At 38.8% G+C, this 21423-nt stretch overlaps 1 protein-coding gene across 8 annotated transcripts in view; it reads right to left on the reverse strand.

Annotated features, from left to right (window-relative positions):
* Peak1 (pseudopodium-enriched atypical kinase 1) overlaps positions 1-21423 on the reverse strand; it is a 284201-nt gene that overhangs the window by 37644 nt on the left and 225134 nt on the right. For all 8 annotated transcript variants that reach the window (XM_005393487.2, XM_005393484.2, XM_013518882.1 and 5 more), the window contains one exon: positions 7783-7973. In XM_005393487.2, the coding sequence (XP_005393544.1) occupies positions 7783-7973 (191 nt within the window). The remainder of the gene's footprint in view (positions 1-7782; positions 7974-21423) is intronic.

The raw sequence follows: 21423 nt of genomic DNA on the forward strand, positions 1-21423 counted from the left end.
CAGAAGCTGGTGTGCTGTGAGGTACACAGCGTGTGTGCCGTAACTGGCTGCTTGGCAGCGTCAACGGAACCAGCCATCATTCCAAATGGAAATGGACAGCCAAGGTAGCAAGGCAATAAAGAACATTAACATGGCTTCTCTTCCCAAAGAGCAGTATATGATCTCCTGGGAGCTAAGGAGATTTCCACACGAGAATCAGAAGTTTATTCCTTCCAAATGAAACCACAGACATTCCACAGTCCATGCAAGTAGGTCAGGACATTCTTCTAAGTCTAAAAATGTTTTGTGTTTTTAGTTTTTCCCTCCAAGAAAGACAAGTTCTCCTAACTGAATTTCAATCATCTGGGTCAGTGTTTTAAAAGTTTGGTATCTTAGCTGGTTTTATTTTAAACTTTTAATCCTGTACATTCTTCTCAAGCCTCTGGGGCCAGACACCAAGCTCAGTTTTCAGCAGGCCTGATATAACATCACATACTCTACATTTTTGTGGCATACCAGTTTTCTACAGAGAAAAAATAGATTGTGTTATAAATCTGGCCTTGCTATATGCTGAGAAAGTTCTTTTGGACAAATATGTTTGACTAAACCACACTCATACCTTACTTTCTTCTTTTTGGGGGCTTTTATACTCTACCTCATTATTTTCTCTCCACTTAAAAATGTCTTCAGACTGACAGACAAGGTACTACATCACATTGTGAAAAGCAAATGATGAAAGATGGATGAAAAGAGAATTGTTTAGTGACACTAATTCAAAGAAGCTAAAGGGTGTTTAAAACTTCTAAGCAGGGAAAATGATTGATATGGGGTTCTTATAACCTACAGGATTGGTATAATGAATATAAAAATATCTCTAAAATCAATATTTTAAAGATGATTGCATACTGAAAAACTCAATAACTATATCATTATAGTGATCTACTGAAAGGCAGTTTCACTGAAGATATACCAAGAATACACCATAACATATATTTGCGCATGACCTAGTAACACTACAGCCTCAGGGATTAAAGGCACTTAATGATGATCCATTTAAAACAGGAGTAGCCTTTGACCATAATTAGCTGTTTATTATTAAGACAGGAATGGTGGATTTCCTGGTCATTCTCCCTGTCTCCAGGTATCCCACAGACAGCTCCCAGCTTTTAAAAATCCTGACTGTGCCTCTATTCAAAATTCTTTAGCAGCTCTCCATTTCTTACAGGTAAAAGATACACTTTTCTGTGACCCCCTCCTAGACTTGTTGGGGCATATGGTTTTTGTTTTTTGGTTTCTGGTTTTTCTCCGGTACCGGGAATTGAACTCACAACCTTGCGCTTGCCAGGCAGGCGTGGCATATGGTTTTATTAACCTTTAACTATATGGTGATTATTATGGGGACCCCTGAGAGTATAGCCCAATGTTTGTCTTTCCCAAAGACCAGGAATCCTTGAAGGCTACAGTAATATTTCCAGTACCTTGACTGGTACCAGGGAGATAATGTTCAACAAATGTTTACTAAGCAAATGTATTAAAGTTCCAATAAATGAAACATTTTCCTATGTTAATTATAATTTCAATCTTCACTCTTATTTTTTTCTCCAGGATTCAAGACATATAATATAGATGAGAATGGAAGAGAGGACAAAAGAAGAGGTGATCATCTCCAAATATGGAACCATGGACTGAGTTTATAAATATGGATGTCATAAGCCATCCCTGTACATCAGCCTTGTCAAACGAGTAGCGTCTGTTATGGGCTGGTCCTAACACACAGTGTATCATCCCCTCAGCAGCAGGCATCAGATGCAGGAGGAAGGGTCCTAATCTACATAAGCTTTGTTACTAAGCTGGGCCCCATAACAATTAAATGTCAACAACAGTTGGCAAGCCATAGGGGACATCCGCTTCATGCCACACAATAAAATGAAGCTAAGCTCCAAAGAACACTTTGGACTTGGCCTCAAAAAAACAGACCAATTTAAAGATTGCCAGTGGTGCAGCAGCTGGCAAACTCAATGCTTGCGCAGCCTCGCTGGTGAAAACCTCACCAAAAACAGAGATTATTTATTTGGGGGAAGTTATCTATGTGATTTGAATACTGTACCCTGGCAACTACTTCTAGGATTTGGTAACTATTTTTACTTTTTTTTTTTTTTTTTTCCAGTGGTGGGGATTGAACCAAGCACCATGTGCATGCTAGGCAAGCTCTCCATCACAGAGCTATATCCCCAGCCCCTAGGAAACTATTTTTAAATGTGAATGTAGCTAACTGAGGGATGTAAGTCTATGATTTCTTTTTAAATAGAAATAATTACAATTTTAGGAAGTACAACAAATGCTCAAACAAATGTTCAAAGCTGCCAACCTCAGTTGTTGATTTTTTAAAAGCCTCAGATAATCATCTGAAGGGGGGGCTATAATTAAACAAAAGGAAGGCATAAGTGGGAATAGAAAAGGGGGAAGGGGATGGGGGCCTAAGGCTGGTAATAGGGGGATAGATACAATTAAAATATATTATTTGCATCGAAACCCAGTGTTTTATAAAATTAATAGGCACCAATAGAAATATATTTTAAAAATCCAGATAATCTAAAATTGAACAATTCTTTAATCTTTGGTTCAAATCGTTAGTTTTATAATGTGTGGAATAATGTTGTCACTTAATTATTTGTTGAGTAAATGAATGACTGGTAAAGTACTCTTAAGGATGATTTTTTAAAAGCTGTTTTTTTTTTATAATGACATTACTCCATAATTACAACATCAAGGCCAGCATTGTAATGACATTCTTTTACATTATCTCCACCCCTTAAAAATTTAACAATGAAAATCAATACACTGCTGAAGGAACTTCTGGGGACAGGACACTTTTAAGTTTTTGCTTTCATTGTTTGAAGAGTATAGTGTTAAGGACATGGTCAAAGTAAGAAAAATGAGAAACATACAGTTTCTTGTGGGACATATAAAGAAATAGAGGGCAGGTTTAGATAATCGCTTAATTAGAAAAGTTATAGATAAAATCCCATATTGGGGGGGGGCAAGCCAGCTGATTAATGGTGCACATAAACTGCAATTTGAACTTTCTTGAACAGAGCAGATTTCACTCATTTGGCAATCTTCAAGAGTCAACTACAACAGTCATTTTTAGCTAATTCATTCAAACGGATTCTTAGCACCTCCCGTGTGTTTTAGATAATGTGCTAAGTTGTAGGGATACAGAAAGAGAAGTAAGCCAAAAATCTGTCAAGTAAAGGGAGACTTGATAGATCTTTTTAAAAAAGCAATGTATAGAACACTTGGTTACAAAACGAACGGAGGAGAGCTAACATCACCAACTTATTTCCAGCAGAGTAGATTCATTACATGTTCCTGATTTTAGCAGGCTGATGAAGTAGCAAGGTGTGTCACATAAAACACAACCACTAATCTTTCTTCTACACACTTTGAGAAGACAAAGTGACATCTAGAAGACATCTAGATATCTCACTAGATAGGAGAAATGTGGGGAAATGTTGAAGGTTTGATAATAAAAAACAACCTATTGCTTTTTAGGGAAATCACAGTAGGTGACAGCTTCTAAAATCCAGTGTGGGGAGGATTAAAGTATTATAAGTCAGAGTTCGTTTTGCGATCTCCTGTGACCATCACTCAGAGAAAAGTCATGCATCACTCTGTAAGGGGTGACCTTCAAAGGGAGTTGCCAAGCTGCCTGAAGACCAATATGACTTTTGTGCAATTCAGAGGACGATACAGTTCTCTAAAGCAGTGGTGCCCAACAGAACTTCGGGGACGCGAAATATCCTACAGCAGCACGGCCCAGTACAGCAGTAACCAGCCACATGTAGCTCTGCTGGGTACCTGAAATGTTGTGAGCCTAAGGAAATGAAGTCTTATTTATAATTTAATAAATTTACAGTCAGATGTGGCTGGTATATATTATATAGGATAGTGCAGCTCTGAAATCTAATAATTCAATTATGAACAAAACAAAGTTTGGTTTATTTATGTTGAGGACAAGAGAAATGACATGTGATGATCCCTGGAGCACGACCTCTAAAGGCAAGGGTGCAGCTGCCCTCAATGGGCGTGGCTGCACCACAGCTCTTGCTTCCTCACCCTGGGGGGAAGAGGTTGCCTAAAGATCCAACCGGAAGCTCTCAAAGAGGGTGCTGAAGGCCTATTTCAGCTAGAGTAATTTTTGTTGGTCTAAAATTAGTTTTTTAGAACTATATAAGAAATGTGGAAGCTAGAGAGATAGATCCAAACCATGCCCCTCTATGCTGCTATGACGACAGATCTGAGGGACCGCACCTGGACATTGATGCTATCTGGTCCTGGGTAGCCACTTTGGGGTGCTATAGCCTGTTTCATGGTTCACACCTTCAGTCATTGGTTGTATAGGCAGCCTACAGTTTTTTGGATTTATATTTTGTTGTTCTGCTTATTCAACACTATATAATAAATATTTTTTGTCCTTTTCATGCTTTCTAGTTATCAAGTCCAACATATTTAAAGGGGAAAGAAAGGTATATTTTGGGGGGAGAAATAAAGAAGTTTCACAGTTACTAAGCTCTTCTACATACAAAGTACAGTGGTACCTCAGCTCACAAATTTAATTTGTTCTATGATTTTGGAAAAGATGGCCACATTGGTGTGTAGGAAAGATGGCTGTGGTAGTGTCTGTCACCCAATGCAAAGTTTGCAAACAAAAACAAAATTTTGCCAAATGTTTTTTTTGCTTGTTTGTTTTGAGACAGTGTCTTGCTATATAGTTCATGCTAGCCTTGAACTCACTTTGTAGCCCAGACTGCCTCAAACTCATGGTGACCCTCCTGCCTCAGCCTCCCAAATGCTGGGACTATAGGTGTATACCACCACGCTCAGCCCTGTTTGAGAACCAAACTGCAAACAAAAGTGTTTGTAAACTGAGGTATCACTTTACTTCCTCCACCGCCAGTGCTACAAAGCATAAGCTGCTGTCTCCTCCTTTCAGATGAAGGAAGAGTTCAGGGCTTTTTAAAGCCAATCTGCGATCATGCAGGTGGATAGGGAGACAGCTGTGACAGGAACCCAACTCTCCAGACCCCTCACCCAGCCTTTTTCTTGCTGTGTTGCACTGCATCCTAAGTCCAGTTTCCAGTGTAATTTTCAGAAATAAACCAGTTTTAGTCTCTTCCATATCTGTCTTCCCATCCTCTGCCTTATTAAAGAACAAAGGAAGAAAAAAAAACAAAGTGATTTTTATGGAACGATTCCAGACTGTATAAAAAGATCTAAAGCTATTGTATTAAGAGGTTCTGCTTTAAACACACTAAATACACCTTTTTTTTTTTTTTTGGTTACCAAAGCTTTAAATCATAAAAATCATTACTCAAAGGAGTAGTGTAAAGCTGCATGTGAATTATTTATGGAAGTTATTTTAAAAAAAGGATAGTTTCAAATGATACCTAAAATATTTGTTCCATTAGGAAAAAATAACAAAAAAAATTTAAAAAGCCCATCCCCCAAAACCTTAGTTTGTAGAACTAATGTAATTGCTATTACTTCTCCAAAGGAGCAAGTAACCATGTATCAAGCTTTGTAGGATCAAGATCATAGCCACCTAAGCACTTAAAGATGACTGGACAACATATTATGGGTATCACACACTTTAAAAAGTAAAGAAATAGGTAGAAAGAAAGCAGTCTTTCTGATAGGGCATCTGTAACCTTGTATTTTTACACTCTAACCATAATTTTTTTAAAAAAAATTCAATTTTGTGTCTGAAAGATGACTTAAAGGATTCACACCTTTTTAGTACTTCAAAACAGTTTAGTGATTAAGAATTATGATTATGAATGGTTGATTAAAAACTTCTATTAAAAAAACATGAAATAGGAATTTAAAGAACTTGATAAAACTCCTATTTTTTATTTTTTAAAAAAGAAAAAGCACTATAGTAACCATAACCAACTGGGTTCCAATCTTGGGTTACCCGTTACTAGCTCCAAGATTTTGGGCAAGGCTCTTTGCTCACATTTCTCATCTAAAAAAATGAGGATAATAATTTGTAAGATGGTGTGATGATTAAATGAGCTAACATGCAACTCACAGAATATTCATGGGGGAAAGCTCTGTTTTTCTACCAATCTTTGTAACTGAGAAATCAGGAAAGTAAAATAATTATCTTTAATATTGGCTGATGGAAGAGTTTTGAATGAGCTGCCATGAGATGTTGTACAATTGGTAAAAATTTTTATATATTTTACCTAGATATCATGAAAGGAATATTGACATAGTAAGAATAGCTAGAATATATTCCTGATACACTAGGTTACTGAAAGGCATAGAAGTAAACCTTTTTTAATCTAGTAATGTGCTTCATAAAATACAAAAGAATGGGGAAAGTTTCATAAGCTGTGTGACTGTAAAATGTATTCAAACTAGAAAGTGGTATCCAGAGGGTTGCTTGGGTAAACTGTAAATTTCTTCATTTTTTTTCTTTATTATTTTTGTCTTTTTGAGGCAGGTTGACCTTGAACTCACAGCGATCCTCCTGCCTCAGCCTCCCAAGTGCTGGGACTATAGGCATGTGCCTCCATGCCTGGCTAAATTATAAATTTCTCTGCTCCTGAATAATACAAGGCTTCTGAAACTCAGAAAGAAGTCTTTTCTTTATGAAGATGGGTTGTTGCAACTGAGTTTCTTGACTTCATGGAACAGTGCCAAGAAAAACTTAGCCTGCCCTGGGCTTTGCTTTTCAGAATGGAAACTGTGACCCTCAAAGGAGGGAAAGATTAGAAATCACTGGGCATTCAAGGAAGAAGAGTGAAGACACTCAAAGAACTAAGGTATCTTTGGATTGGTGGGAACTCTGGGGAAATCAACCCAAACCCCCTTTGCAGTGCTACACTCTCCCTCCCAGCATCTCTGAGTGATGGCCCAGCAGCCCCTGCCGAAGTGCTTCCAGTGGAGAGATCTTACTTCCTTCAGTCTGCTTGATCCAAGCCAGAAATCTGGGGTCCATCATAGATCCTGCACATCTTCCAGTCCTAAGTATAATTCCCTTAAATATACCACCATTTTTCCTCCCACTATGTTATTTAAGGCCTCCTTTTCTTATCCTTTTTGTGGTCCTGCAACAGCATAGCACTACCAGACTTCCTGCTATCAACTACTACTGTAATACATCTTCATAGAGCCACCTGGAGAGATGTTTTAAAACACAAATCTAATTTTGTTATTTCTCTGCTTCAACCCTTTGATGGCTCACTAGCACAAACAGTAGGAAGTCTAAGGTTTTAGCCTGACATGCATGATACTATCAAACTCCCCACCACTCATTTCAGCAGCTCTAAATGTGGGATTCACACACACTAAGCTATTCTGCATCTCCACAATCTTGCTCTGGCCTCTGGTTGGAATATTCTTCCCTTCCTCTTGTCAACCAGTTAAATCAGTTCAGGAATTATCTCCAGAAAAGCATCTTTTGACATCTTCCTCTGCATAATACAAAAAATATTCCATGTGTATCGCTGTGGTTGCATTTATCAAATTATACTGAATTTACTGACAAGTTCACTTCTCTCTGCAAGTCCTTCAAGGCAGGGACCATATCAGTATCTCTGGCACAGGGCACAGCTCATGGTAGCAGGTGTTTAATACATGCCTAGAAAACACTAAGGCTTTCTTCTGGTGTGAGTTAAATTTTATAACTTCAATGGTCCAAATTTTGTCCCATGGGGACAAGGAAAACAGAACTTTTGCCTAGTGCATGAAAAGGCAAAATTTAAGGACCACTTATATGACATCTGTACTCACCTAAATTGCTATATGTTGCACTACAGGGGTTTGGGTCCATAGGCTCTGACATATCTTCTTTTTCCTCTTCTTTTTCCGAGTCAGGTGGTGGCAGTGCTGGTGATATAGAGGTGCAGCCCCCATCATCTTGCTTTGCAAGAGGTCTTGGATCCCGAGGAGAAAACTTCTCCACCAATTCATGGGTCACATGACTGTAACAAATCAAAACAGTCTGTCACACTGGTTTTCAAAAGATCTGCTAAAATTCTGCAAGAGATATACTTTCTAAAAAGGTTACCTGGTCCTGTTACAACAATGGTTCGCAAGCCCCAACACACTTGTTATTTCCATGTACAAGGAATACTCACACTAGGATGAGACTTCATTTTCCTTGATTCACATATATGTACTCAGTTTGGCAGTGGAGGTATGGTAGGTTAAAGGGAACATGGGAACAACAGGCAAGGAGTGGAGCAATTGTTTTCTTAGGAGGTGACAATGATGAAGCAGAGCGTGCTGCATGCTTAACTGGTTAAAGACAAATATACTCAATATTTAGTAAAGCACCTGGCACATTTACTATACTATGTTTATTATACTAGATGATAATGCTCTAATACTACAGTAAATAATACATTACTACATGGTATTTCTTTAATATGTAATATTTACTACACACCAAAGTATTTGCCAAATTACTTAAAGGACCAGGAATAAAGTTAAAATTAGATTATTTAGATAATGAAATTAAAGAACTGTTTTGGCAGGTACACTGAGGCTGGGATGATTTTACTGCCAGGAGAACAGATCATTAACCTTTGTCTATACACATGCAGCAAATAGGAGAGAAAGTTCTGCATTCTGCTTAATCTGTTAAAATGCATCTGTACCATCATTCTGGCCACAAATCAGTGAATGGCCAAGCTGGTTTTATTGTTCTCTGCTACTCTGTGAGCAGCTACCTCTTCTCGTTCTCTGCATTCTCCAATCTGCAGCAACTGCGCTGATTCTGTCACTATGATATAGAGAGAGGGATCTAATGGTTATTAAATGCTAGTACAGGAAACCACCCCAGTTAGAAAAAGATCAATGGGGTGGTCAGTCATTTTTAAAGATTCTGGATTCCTGAAAAGTATTCCTAGGCTCTTACACATGTATCAGCTCTTTTTCCCATTTTCTTTAGAAGTAAAGAGAAGGAAAGGAAACATACGATTACACGTTATTTCTGGATTTTCGATTGGCAGTAAGTCATGGCGACATTTGTAAGTTTCTTTAAAAGAAGTACTTTGTTTGACCATGTATCACCATAACATATGTTGCACGCAGATTCGAAGGAGGAGATCTGAAAGAAAAGGCGTCCTTTCTCAATCTTTCATTATGAAAATTGTGCCTGTGTCTGGATAGAAAAATAAGCCTAGAAATCCACTGGATATACAATTTCAAAACTAGAAGAGCCACTGGTGTCTCTATACCAGCAGTGTGTGATGAACTGGAAGTTCCACTACGGGATCCAGTTCTTGGGGACAGGGGGGAGATGGGAAGAAACTGCTCCACTAGCAGTCAGCCGGGCAGTCTGTATGAAGGAGACCGTGCACAGTGAAGCATGGGGCTGCTTCTCAGTGGGCTGCCTCATTGACACAGAAGAAAGGCTCCGCACAGAGCTAGTTTCTCATCATAGGAGACATCATAAAAATCAAGGTAATAAGGGGGATCTACTTTCATGCATCAGTAAAGGCAAAGAAAGTGACACTTCCAAAACACGCAGGAACCACACAGTGTCAAGACTATATCACTTTGTAGTTACAAAGCTGCTTTAGGAAATTGAAAATGTTTTTTGTTGGGCGAAAGTTAATATAAACCACTTCTAATTTCAAAGTGATAAAACATAAAGTAATTCAAAAATACCAGCCCTCCCTTAAAAGGCAAAATGTTAAAGCTCCAGACACTCTCTTCTACTTTTGGAGTCACCTACAGAGGTTTCCTAAAAAACTGTTTTGGGACTCCTAATTGCTATAACCTGCCCATTTCCTTTATTTTCCCAACCTCTTGGTTATTTCCAAGCAAAAGCTCTCCTTTCCATTTGTCGACAAGGGTTGGTGAAGGATTCTGGGCCTCCATCCTCACCTGTTTTCCTGCCAGGCCTGGGCTATTCACAGTAAAGTTCAGCAATTGTGAAAGCCTCTAAAAAAACTGCTATTAACCTATGAGGAAGTCCCTGGGCCTGCTCCACATACTTGCAACATAACTCTACACTCTGAAAAGACCATGAAACAAAGCATAGATGCTAAAAAACAAGAAAGAGCAAAAACTCACCCACTGTATTCACTCACGCAATTCCCCATTAAAGGAAATTTTCACAGGGTCTCCTTGAGTCTGCTAATCATGTTCTGAAACTCTGATGAACCAGAGTCCACTGGAAAGTGGACAAGCTAGACAAGCTATGAGAAGAGGCTTGAATTCTGCACCTTAATAACATCCACTGCACCTTGACCTTTACCTTAGGGGTTTGGTCTGGGAAATGTGCCAAATTACCTTTGGGGAGCTAAGCAAAGGGAAAGCTAGTTTTATTAACTCTTTGAGGACCAAGGTAGCACAGCTTACATTCTAGATAAAGACTAGTTTCCATACACACATTCTAAGTGAATGCACTGGTACATCAGGTCACCAATTACAATATTTGTCAACTACTAAAACTATGCAGAAAGAGTACCTGAAAGTAAAATCACAGGGATTTGTACAGGGATGTTAAGAGGTTAATCTGCATTTAAGGTGACAGCAGTGTCTAAAAGGAGTATGAATTTTTAAAAATGCATTGGTGATGTGTCATGTCTAAATGCTTGAGGGTAGAACAGCCCTTTGTATGATTAAAATAGTAAAAAAGACAGAGGGGTAGAGAGAAAGGTTCTCAGAGTTCACACTTAGGTATAGTAACGTGCTAAGTTTAAAAATGAAAAACAATTGAGAATTGCATTAGGGAGGGTTGACTTGGTCCTTAGGTATAAACAACACAAACAGAAAAATCATCCAGGAAGAAAGAAGAAAGTAAAATCTTACTATCAATTTATCATTAGGACTATTAATTTTATTAGGAAATTTAATTTTGGAGGATTGATTTTGTTTCCTACTTCGACATAAAATCAGAAAATCCTCCCAAACACTAAAATAGCAATTTACAAACACCATCTTTATCTCCTAACAAAACATTTTACTACCAACCTACATTTCATTGGGAAATGCTTAATGTAATGGGGAAAGCATAAAAAATGGGGAAACACTAAAATTGGGCTTTGGTACTGGACTAAAACTGGGAAACGATAAAAATGGTTTTTATTTCCCTATTACTTTATTCTTCTGAACAAACTTGACTCATTAGGAAGGAGACAATAGAGAAACTTAAAAATTTCCCCACTCCATTTGTGATAAAAAATTTCTTTAAAATGATAATTAGAAGAAATCTGAAACTTTCTTACAGATTTTGAAATAGTAAAATAGTGTCCAAGGCAGCTAGATACTCCCATAGATAAATTTGATATTTATTACTATTAAACGGAAAAGTTATATGATAAATGGCCCCCAAAAGGAAACTGTGGCTTTTATATTTCTGCTGCTTAATTTCATTGTTGAAATAATCTCTTGTCCTGCAATGCAAGGTAAAAATGCAATAGTAACTAACGTGTTCAGGTTGGGTCAAACCTTGACTTATCCTATTCTGTCCTGGACCCTCAGTTATTATTCTGCTTTCATAACAGAAGACAACATGTTTGATTATACAGTCAGCCTTCTATATCCTTGTGTTCTGCACCCTTGGATTTAACCACTAATAGTTTGAAGACATTCAGCGGGGGGGAAAAAAATTGAGTCTCTATTGAACATTTATGGACTTTCCCGTCATTCCTTGAACAAAACAGTAAAACATGATTTACATAGCACTTACATTTTATTTGGTTATTATAAATAGTCTAGAGAAGATTTAAAATCTACAAAAGGATGGCTGTAGGGTATAAATAAATATGATACCATTTTATAAAGGGGAATTTTGGTATTCAAAGGCGTCCTGAAACTAAGCCCCACGAATGACTTTAAACTCTTCCACCAACTTTTCATTAGTGACCACTTCTTAATCGCAATTTGGGGTGTCTGACCTGACACTTAAAAACCGTGTCATAAACTCCACAAAAACAACTCATTTTCTGAACATGCAGAATAAATGTAAGTGTTCAAAGGAAACAGTAACATTGTTACAGATTTGTTATATAAACAAATCCCTTGGCAGGTTCTATCTCATCAGTCTGCAATATTCATACATAATTCAAAGCTGCAGAAGCAAATCTCCTGTGGGAAGCTCACTCGGCTTACCCAGGTGGTAGGATTAATCATTACACCATCAAATGAAATAATCCTTTTTTTTTGCCTGGCAAATTTGTTCAAGACAGATTTTTGTAAAAATTCTGTTAATGTCTGAATGTACTTTTTAAAGAGGCAAATCAAATTCCACATTAGAACAGATAAAGGCCTTTATATGTAGCCAAACATTTCAAATCAACTTTACCTTTAAATTCAACCACCTGCATCCACCTTCAGAAGGGACAGTTAACAAAATCATTCTTCAAAGAACATCTGCCTGTTGGGATAAGTGGTATTCTTCCTTACTACATACCAGCTCCTTACAGCAGGCATGTGTGTCTCTGGGTGCCAAAGACCACCAATAAAGAAGAAATGTGTGCTCTTAAAAACCTCCTTTGACCCATAAAAGTTGGACTAAAGCACATCAGAAACAAATTTTCATGGTTTTGGTACTGGTCCACTGAGCTGCATATTTCTGGGGGCTGCTGAGGGGGGACATGGACATTTGCAGAAATGGAATCTTCAGCAACACAGGAGGAGGACAGCTCAAAGTTATCAACCTCCACACCTCTGTAATCTGCTGGAAGGAAGGGGGAAAAAGAAACTATTTCTTTTTGTCTTTCTACCTCTAGGACCCCCTACGAATGTGGCATTTCTTAATCCTATCTAGGTTTCCAGGTCACCAACTTGATTTTGCTACACTTTCCAATCACTGGCATTTCTTGGGTAGGAAAGTGTTATGTCCACTGATCATTATCTAGTATCTCCAATTTGCCACTAAGGCTTTGTAGTCTTTGACTGAAAACCTCAACCTGCTTCGCCTGAACTGAGATTAACCTTTAACTGAGATCTGATGAGTTCCTGCTAATATGTCTGGCAGAGTCCGGTCAAACAATGGCTCTCCTCTGTGTGTGAGTGAAACAGCTCGGGTTTGGCACGGGGAGACTGGCAGCCACGAGCAGGTTCTGAATAGACTAATTTTCTGACACTGCACAGATCCACCAAACAACAACAAAAAAGATGTGAATAGCAAATTGAAAGTGTCTCTAAGTGGCCAGCAGACTGCAGGACAGCAGAGTAGATAGAATAGTCCACTGTAAATCACTGTCACCTTCACAATACTAAGAAAAATTAGTTTCAAAATCCTATAAAACACAGTCAGAATGGCACCTGTGCAAATTAACAAAAAAGATAAATTAATTTTGGAAAAGAATAATAAAATAAGGTTGCCATTCTCCATAACAGCAGTACAGAAGCTACTCCTTTGCATCCCCACCTGAGCCTTGGCTCAATCCTGGAGCATGGGATTAGATACGCATGTATGTCTCCTGAAAAGGCACGACCTTAAAAGAAAACAGGCACAGCCCCTGCCAAGGGGTTTAGCCAAGGGAGGGTATGGGTCCTGGTGTTTTCTCAAGAGCCTAGAAGTACTGGTGAAGCAAGTCAGAACATCTTCCCCTACTCTCACCTTCCCTCCTTATGTCCTCTGAGTGAGAGCAGGGAGATTAGCAGGCACCCTTAACTCTCCAGATCACTGCAGGCTCACAGAGAGAATGGATATAGGATGCGAATGGGACCTACATGGACTCAGAATATGTTTACACTCAACACTGCATAAGATGTACACTTTTCCATTTGATTAATGAAACACCTCAAGATAAGTAAATACAATGATTCTTACTTTATAGATGAGGAAAATGACATTGAAAGAAGTTACATAAATAGCCCAAGATCACATAAGTACTATGGTGGTACTGTGGAGATGTGACTCGTTACTATTACCTCTAATGCCTGTGTTCTTCCAACTATAGTGGCTCCACAAGCACCCTGGGGCATAATGAATAGACTCAGTAAATGTCTGATTATGAAAACAAAGAAGTAAAAGTACTTTGAAAAGAACAGCTATGATTGAAATATGAAGTCACAATGATGACAGATGTGTTCTACTCTGAAAAATCCCACACAAACAAGCTAAAAGACTCACTGTTTACATTGCAAAAGGATTTCTTTAAATAGGAAATGCTCTACAGAATGTTTATGGATACTCAACCTCCTAGTAATAATCACTTCTACCACCACCTCTACATATAGTATGCTAGGCACTGTATTTAAATGTATTATCTTGAGCAACAACACTGTTATTCCCACAGTAGCAATAATAATAGTAACCAAAACTTACATAGTGCTGGTTATGTTCTAAGCTATGTTTCTCAAAAGTGACACTGCTGACATATTTGGGCCAGATAACTCTTTGCATTTTTCACCTATACATTAGCCAATGGAACCACTCCCTGCCTCTCTCATCTTCACAACCAAAAATGTCTCTAGATGTTGTCAAATTGCCATGGAGGGTGGGGAGGAAACCTTGCATATAAATTCAATTGAGTCTCACAATAGCTTATTAGGGAGGTTATTACCTACGTCTTACAAATTGACAAATTATAACCCAAAGAGGTTTCATCACTTGCCTCAGAGAAACAGCTAGTGACTGGCTGAGCTGTGACCCAAACCTGGAAGTTTAGCTCTGGTCTCTCCTCTAAACAGATACGTGATATGTCTCTCAGTTTACAGATGAAGCACCTGAATAACTTGCCCAAGATGTCACAGGTAATAAGTGGCAAAATTCAAACCCAGGTCTCAACAACTTCAAAGTCTATATTCAAAAAATACTACATCAATGGTCTATCAAGCTTTAATGTGCCTGAGAATTACCTGAAAGCTGGTTAAAGATATGGATTCTTAGCTCACATTTCTACAGAGATTTGTCAGCTTTGGAGCATAGACTAGGACTCTGCATTTATGAATATACACTCCAGGTGATTCTGATGCAGCTGGGCCCAGATCTAGAGTCTGAGAAACCATTCTTCACTGTCTTCTTCTCCCAGAAAGAAAAGGACAGTGAGTACAGAAAAAACAAGGTGTGAAAAATGAGAAGGAAAATTTAAAGTGATACCGCATGATTCCTCAGAAGCATTATCAGTAGAAAAGGAGAAATAAAGTAGTCACCGATGAGAAATTCATCATGTGCTATTAAAAAAGCGGGTGTTAATATGTTGCAACTGTTTCCAACCTTCTGAGGCTTATTAGAATACAATTACACATACTCACAAAATGTCAGGAAATGAAGATCTGGCCTAGAATGAACAATTATGATTTTTCTGATAAGTCCTGGCTGGCTGAAGACCGGTTTAAAAGAAAGAAAAGGCATCTGCAACATCAGCAGCCAGCCTTCCAATGTGTGGTAGCACTTCAGTTATTTAATCAACAGATGATGAAGGTGAGCATAAAGGGCACGCACCCGTGGCTGGAAAAGCTGCAGTAAGAAGAGTCCCAGTGTTTACACTTTCTCCCACCTCCAGGTCCCCTTCCTAAATGCCTCTTCTGATTTGCTGTTCTGAGGTTCCAGCCATTCCCAGATCTTCTCAGCCACAGAGGTCTAATACAGAGGTTGTTTCTACCCTTATTCCATACTTCCTGAGACATAGTCCTTCAGCTCCAGAGATGCTCATCTATTCCAAACTCAGCCAGTCTGCAAAGATTATTCTCACCCTCGATTCCTCATGATGTGTTACTACCCTAGGGGCTTTTCCTCTTCAGAACACTCATGCAGGGGACTACAATAAGCACCCAGTGGCCACAATTGAGTAAACCAAACTCAGTGGCACCAGGCAACATGGCACTAGAGAATATCACCAAGATCTGTACCACACTCCAGCCCACAGAGCTTCTGTCTGAACCAACATGCAGACAGGTACAGGGCAACTTCCAGCATGGAGCAAGCAAGGGGAGCTGTGGAATCTTCTTTCCACTGGGAAAGAAATGAACAGGACATCTTCCCAGATGCAGAGCACAGCTTTGACATGTGCTGGCAGCATACAAAGGCCACCTGGCTGATTCCTGAGGTGATTTGGCCCATGAATATTAGGGGTGGGGGCAGGGGTAACTATTGTGCCAACACTGTAATTTTTTCTTTCTTTTTCTTTTTCTTTCTTTCTTTCTTTCTAAGACAAACTTTTCTCTTTGCTATTAAGAAATCATCATCATGGAGGTATAATATGAGGATCAACTGTCCTGCAATTGCCCTCTATTGCAATATGTTAAGTAACCACTTACTGAAACTGTGGCCTAGAGGTCCAGAGAAAGAGCTGGAAACTAGAAATTCAAATTTAATCTCAGTTTTGCCACAGTGCCACTCTGTCCATGTCTCTGATTATTTATCTGTAAAATGGGTGTAGTGCTATCAATAGGAGTATATGTTAATTAAGGCATTGACAAATGTTTTTAAGAGTGAATAATTATGCCAATAATTAGTACTGTACTTTGACTGCTTGATAAGCCAGGGAATCAGTCCACATTGGCCCTTATTGGCCATAGACATGCCTTCCTATGCTCATCATAGCTTGTTTTTTCAGAGATTCACTATGTAGCTCAGAGCGGCTTTGAACTATGTAGCCCAGGATAGTCTTGAACTTGCAGTGATCCTCCTGCCTCAGCCTCCTGAGTGCTGGGATTATAGGCATGTGCCACCATGCATGGCTCTTGTGAGGGCTTTAAAAGGTATTGAAGACACTAACACTCAATAATCACCCCCAGTTGTGTAACAAAAATCACTAAGGGGTCCTAAGGCTCCGAAGTCACTGTCTGGCTTTGCAGCTACTTGCAGAGGCCCTAGGCATGTTAATGAAGCTCTATGCCTTTATAAAGTGGGATGGATGCGTTTTCAAAGCTATTGGGCAGCACTGACATAATGGGAACAAGAGTGTTGTAAGCACTGCTATTTAACTTCAGAGTCATTAAGGAAATAAGGAAACAAAACTGAATTCTTAGTTTGATTCTTCACTTTAGATCATGTCAGTTCTGAGACTATAAAAGCCAGTTTACTTCTCTGGAAAGAAAATAAACCTACAGCCGTCTGAGGACTACACCCATCACGGCGCAAACATACAACCATTCTTCATCATTCTATGATGAAGGTAAGATATTTATCAGTTTACTCTAAAACATGTTCATTTAAAAGTCAACATCAAGGACTTCATGAACTAATGTGAACTTTAGGAATAATATGTCAGAAAATATAACTATGATGATTACACATACTCATAGTCTAAACATCTCTTTAGAGCAAAAGAACATGTGATTAGGAGAACAAGCAATTACTTTCAGCTCTATCTCCTATTATTTTTTCTCTATGAAAAGTAGGAATTTTATTTTTACAGGCTGGTTTGGTTCTCAAAGATGACTTTGATAGGAATCTTTTAGTAAGAAATAGAAATAATGCAAATTAAGATATAACTGGAACTAAACATTGAAATCAAGTTTCTATCTGAATTTTCCAGAGAGAAGAATGTCACATTTTACCAAAGTCTAACAAGTTTTAGACAAGTTGTCTAAGTTTTCTTTTACCATACTACACACACACACACACACACACACACACACACACACACACAAAGTTCCTGGATACTTTAGCAAGCACCAGGTCTTTCTAGAGTTTGGCTGGAATGGTTATAGACAATGGTTACAGTCTGCACTGCAACCACTTATCTGCATTATTATAGCACAGAAATAGTGACTCACAGCATATACATTATGAAAACAGGCATCAGATTGGAAGTAGCCTATGGGCCACAGTCAACTAGTCTATACCTTGGGCCCTGGAGTGGATTACAGCACTTTCAGGTTTAACTCTGTGGATTACTGGGGAATACAGTTATCTTAATCATTACTCATCACTGGGTTAAAAAACCAGACATCTGTAACTTAAAGGAGGAGAGGTCTATTTTGGCTCTTAGTTCAGTCCATAATCAGCTGGCTCAAAAGCAGAAACGGCACAGCAGAGGGGCATAGTAGAGCACTGCTTATGTCACAGAGGCCAGGATGAAGAGAGAAAAGAGGAGCTGGAAAAGAAGAAAGACGCCTCCAGGTCACATCTCCAGGGAACCAGGCCCCATCTCCTAACAACACATTCAGCTAGGGCTTTTCAGTGGGTTAACCCATGGAAGAGCGCAGCCCTCCATGATCCCATTGCCTTCTAAAAGCCTTTACCTCTGTAAGGGTTTAGTTAGCCTTACTCACATACATCTTGGGGGGACGTTCTAGATCCAAACCATGATGACGGTTTAGCTCTAAGGTCTCTGAGAAGATCAAGAAGGCCCGGGAAGGGTAAAGGAAGTTGAATAGCATTCCTAAAGGAGCAAAGGTGTGCCAAATCCCATTTTCCTGTCCAAATCAGAAGTTGGTTGTCTGGTGTTTGGACAGAATTGCTGATGTGCTAGACATAGCTAGATTGCAAAGATGGATCTAGGAGTCCTACAGAAACCTCACTTATGCAGAATCCCAGAAGACCATACTGGATGTCTTTGCTAATTACTCTAGAAGCATGATGTTCACAAGTGCTCAAGTTAAAACATGAGCTAAAGACCAAGATACATTCAAATGACAGAGGATACCCTTCACTTTGGCTGGAATGTTATAGTTATTTTCTTAATCACTAGATTAGATTCTTAAGAAAAGTAGTATTTTATACTGAATTTTTAAAAGAGATATACATGATTGGCAATAGGTTTTGGCTATTAATTATGAAATAATTATTTCTACCAGGGTGGGAGTAAATGCCTACAATGGCAATTTGTGTTTGGTGATATACTCACATCCAGGGACATCATTTGGATATAGACCTTATGTCTGAAAACTGAACTATGCAAATAAATATGATTTTTGCCATTGACCAAGAATTTACCACTAGTTTATTAAAAGGAATAGTAAGTGGGTATATGTCAGGAAGAAAACAACCTAGAAAAGAGGAGTGAACAGAAGCAGGAATAATGAGGGGGCTTATAGAAATGTGGATAAATCTAAAACAATAAAAGGATGATGTGACAGGGCATGAAAGGTTGAGGAACTTTGCTGAGATTTGGAGGTCACTGAAAAACTTTCAGAGGAGATGACATTTAAATTTTTTTTTTTTTTTTTTGTACCAGGAATTGAACTCACGACCTTGCGCTTGCCAGGCAGGCGCTGTGCCGCTGAGCTAAATCCCTAGCCCCAGTGACATTTAAATTGAAAGCTGAGTGACAAGGAACTAACCATGCAAAGGTCTGAAGGAAGCATTCTAAACAAAATAGCTATTAAAAAGGGCCTGCCGGGCGTGGTAGCACTCGCCTGTAATCCCAGCACTCGGGAGGCTGAGGCAGGAGGATCATTGAGAGTTCCGGACCAGTCTATGCTACAAAGTGAGCTCAAGGCTGGCCTGAACTGCATAGTGAGATCCTGTCTCAAAAAGACAAAAATAAATAAATAAATAAATAAATAAATCAGATCAAATAAAAAGAGCCTAAACAAAGATTATGTTTGGTAAATTTGAGGACTAGAAAAAAGAGCTAAGATGTTTTAGGATGGTAGAAACAAAAGAGACTTGGTCAGTTTGGTTTGTATTTTGGAGGTTAAATCAATAGAACATGATGATATTTTAAATGGAGAAGAAGAGGGGAAGACAAGAACCAAGGATGACTCAGTTTTCCAGCCTGAGTAAATGGATGGCTCATGGGCCATTAGCCTAGAAGTCAATATTCTGAATGGAGCAGACTTAGGGGAAAAGTTAAGAGTTTCTTCTTGAACATGTTTCATTTGTCCTTTTGAAGTGGAAACATAAAGAGTCTTAGTTACTTTCTCTTGTTCCTGAGATAAAAATACTCAATGCCCAAAATTAAGGGAGGAAAGGTTTATTTAGCTCACAGTTTGTAGAGGTTTCAGTCCATAATCAGCTGGGTCCAAGGCAGGGTGGACTGGCAGAGGGAGAACCCAGATGAGAAACAGTTCATGGCAGCAGAAGAGAAGGACAGGACTCTTTCTGGCTCTTATACTGTAGCCAGGCTACCTGCCTAGGGTGAGTGTAGCACTCACATCCTTAATCCTAGCCACAACTATGCCAAGCCAATCAATGCACTGATTTACTAATCATACACCCTTAATCCAAGCATCACACACTCTAGATTCTGTCACCTCTGAAGCCCCCCATCCGCCATGACTGCATGAAGCTTTGTGTGGACATCCAGACACAAACCATAACAGAGTCACGTGTGAGTTATGGGAAAGAGGTTGGGAATGGGAGTATCAATTCAGGAGCATCAGAAGATACATAGTATTCAACATTTTGATACTAGGTGATGTTTATCCAGGGGTTAGCCATTAAGATTTAAGGAACCTAGCCGGGCTTGGTGGCGCATGCCTGTAATCCCAGCACTTGGGAGGCTGAGGCAGGAGGAGGATCATTGTGAGTTCGAGACCAGCCTGGGCTACAAAGTGAGCTCATGGCCGGCCTGAACTGCACAGCAAGACCCTGTCTCAAAAAGAAAAAAAAAAAAAACAAAAAAAAAACCCACAAGATTTAAGGAACCTTCTTTGATATATGGTTATGATAAAAAAAAAATAGCTTATCTGTTATGCCTACAAACCGAAATATGCATAAATAAAATGTCTGAAATTCATTTCAAAATAAAGAGGGAAGTAGATGGGTATAGATGAAATAAGACTGGCTATAAATTGGCAATTACTGATATATGGTTTCGTGGTAAACTTTTTATATTAATTTACTTTTAAATTATTTAAAATTTTCTATGATAAAATGTTTAAAACAGAAGGACCTATTTTAAGATAGTCTCCATTAAAAGGCAATCCTGTAGTATTGATTCCAAGGTCAACATTATACACAAGGTGTTCATAAGGAAGGGAAGCCAAAATAACCAAAACTTGACCCAAGGTAGTCTACCTTTCAGTCTACTTAATTATGCCCACAGTTATTTCTGCACCATCAGTACAAAGGTCAACACAGTAAAGACAAATATGTTTGTATTTTGGCTAGTCAGATTCCCATCACTGTGACAAAGTACCTGGCATAGTCAGCTTATAAGGAAGTAAGGTTTATTTGGCTCATGGTTCAAAAGCGTAAGTCCCTGGTTGCTTGCACCACTGCCTTTGAGCCTCTGGGGAGGCTGCATGTCACAGCATGAGTAAAAGGTTCAGATCATGCAGGTGAGCAAAACGCACATCTGTAGGGCAATGGGGTGTGTTACTGGATTTATTTAAAAACAGCAAGTGGCTAGTCTCAGAATAGTTTGCAGGGACAATACATTAAGAAGGGATGATATTAAACTCTGGTTCCTGAAGCATACTTCTGTAAACAGGCCAACTCCTTTTGCTAGATATGTCAGGGATTATCTATCTTAACATCTCAATAAGGAAAGTATTATTATTCCTGATGTACACATAGGAAAACCTTAACTTAAAAGTCAAAAGTCACAACTACTCACTGGTAAAGTC

Source organism: Chinchilla lanigera, unplaced genomic scaffold (genome assembly GCF_000276665.1).
Source record: "Chinchilla lanigera isolate Chin_1 unplaced genomic scaffold, ChiLan1.0 scaffold00049, whole genome shotgun sequence".
NCBI lineage: Eukaryota > Metazoa > Chordata > Mammalia > Rodentia > Chinchillidae > Chinchilla > Chinchilla lanigera.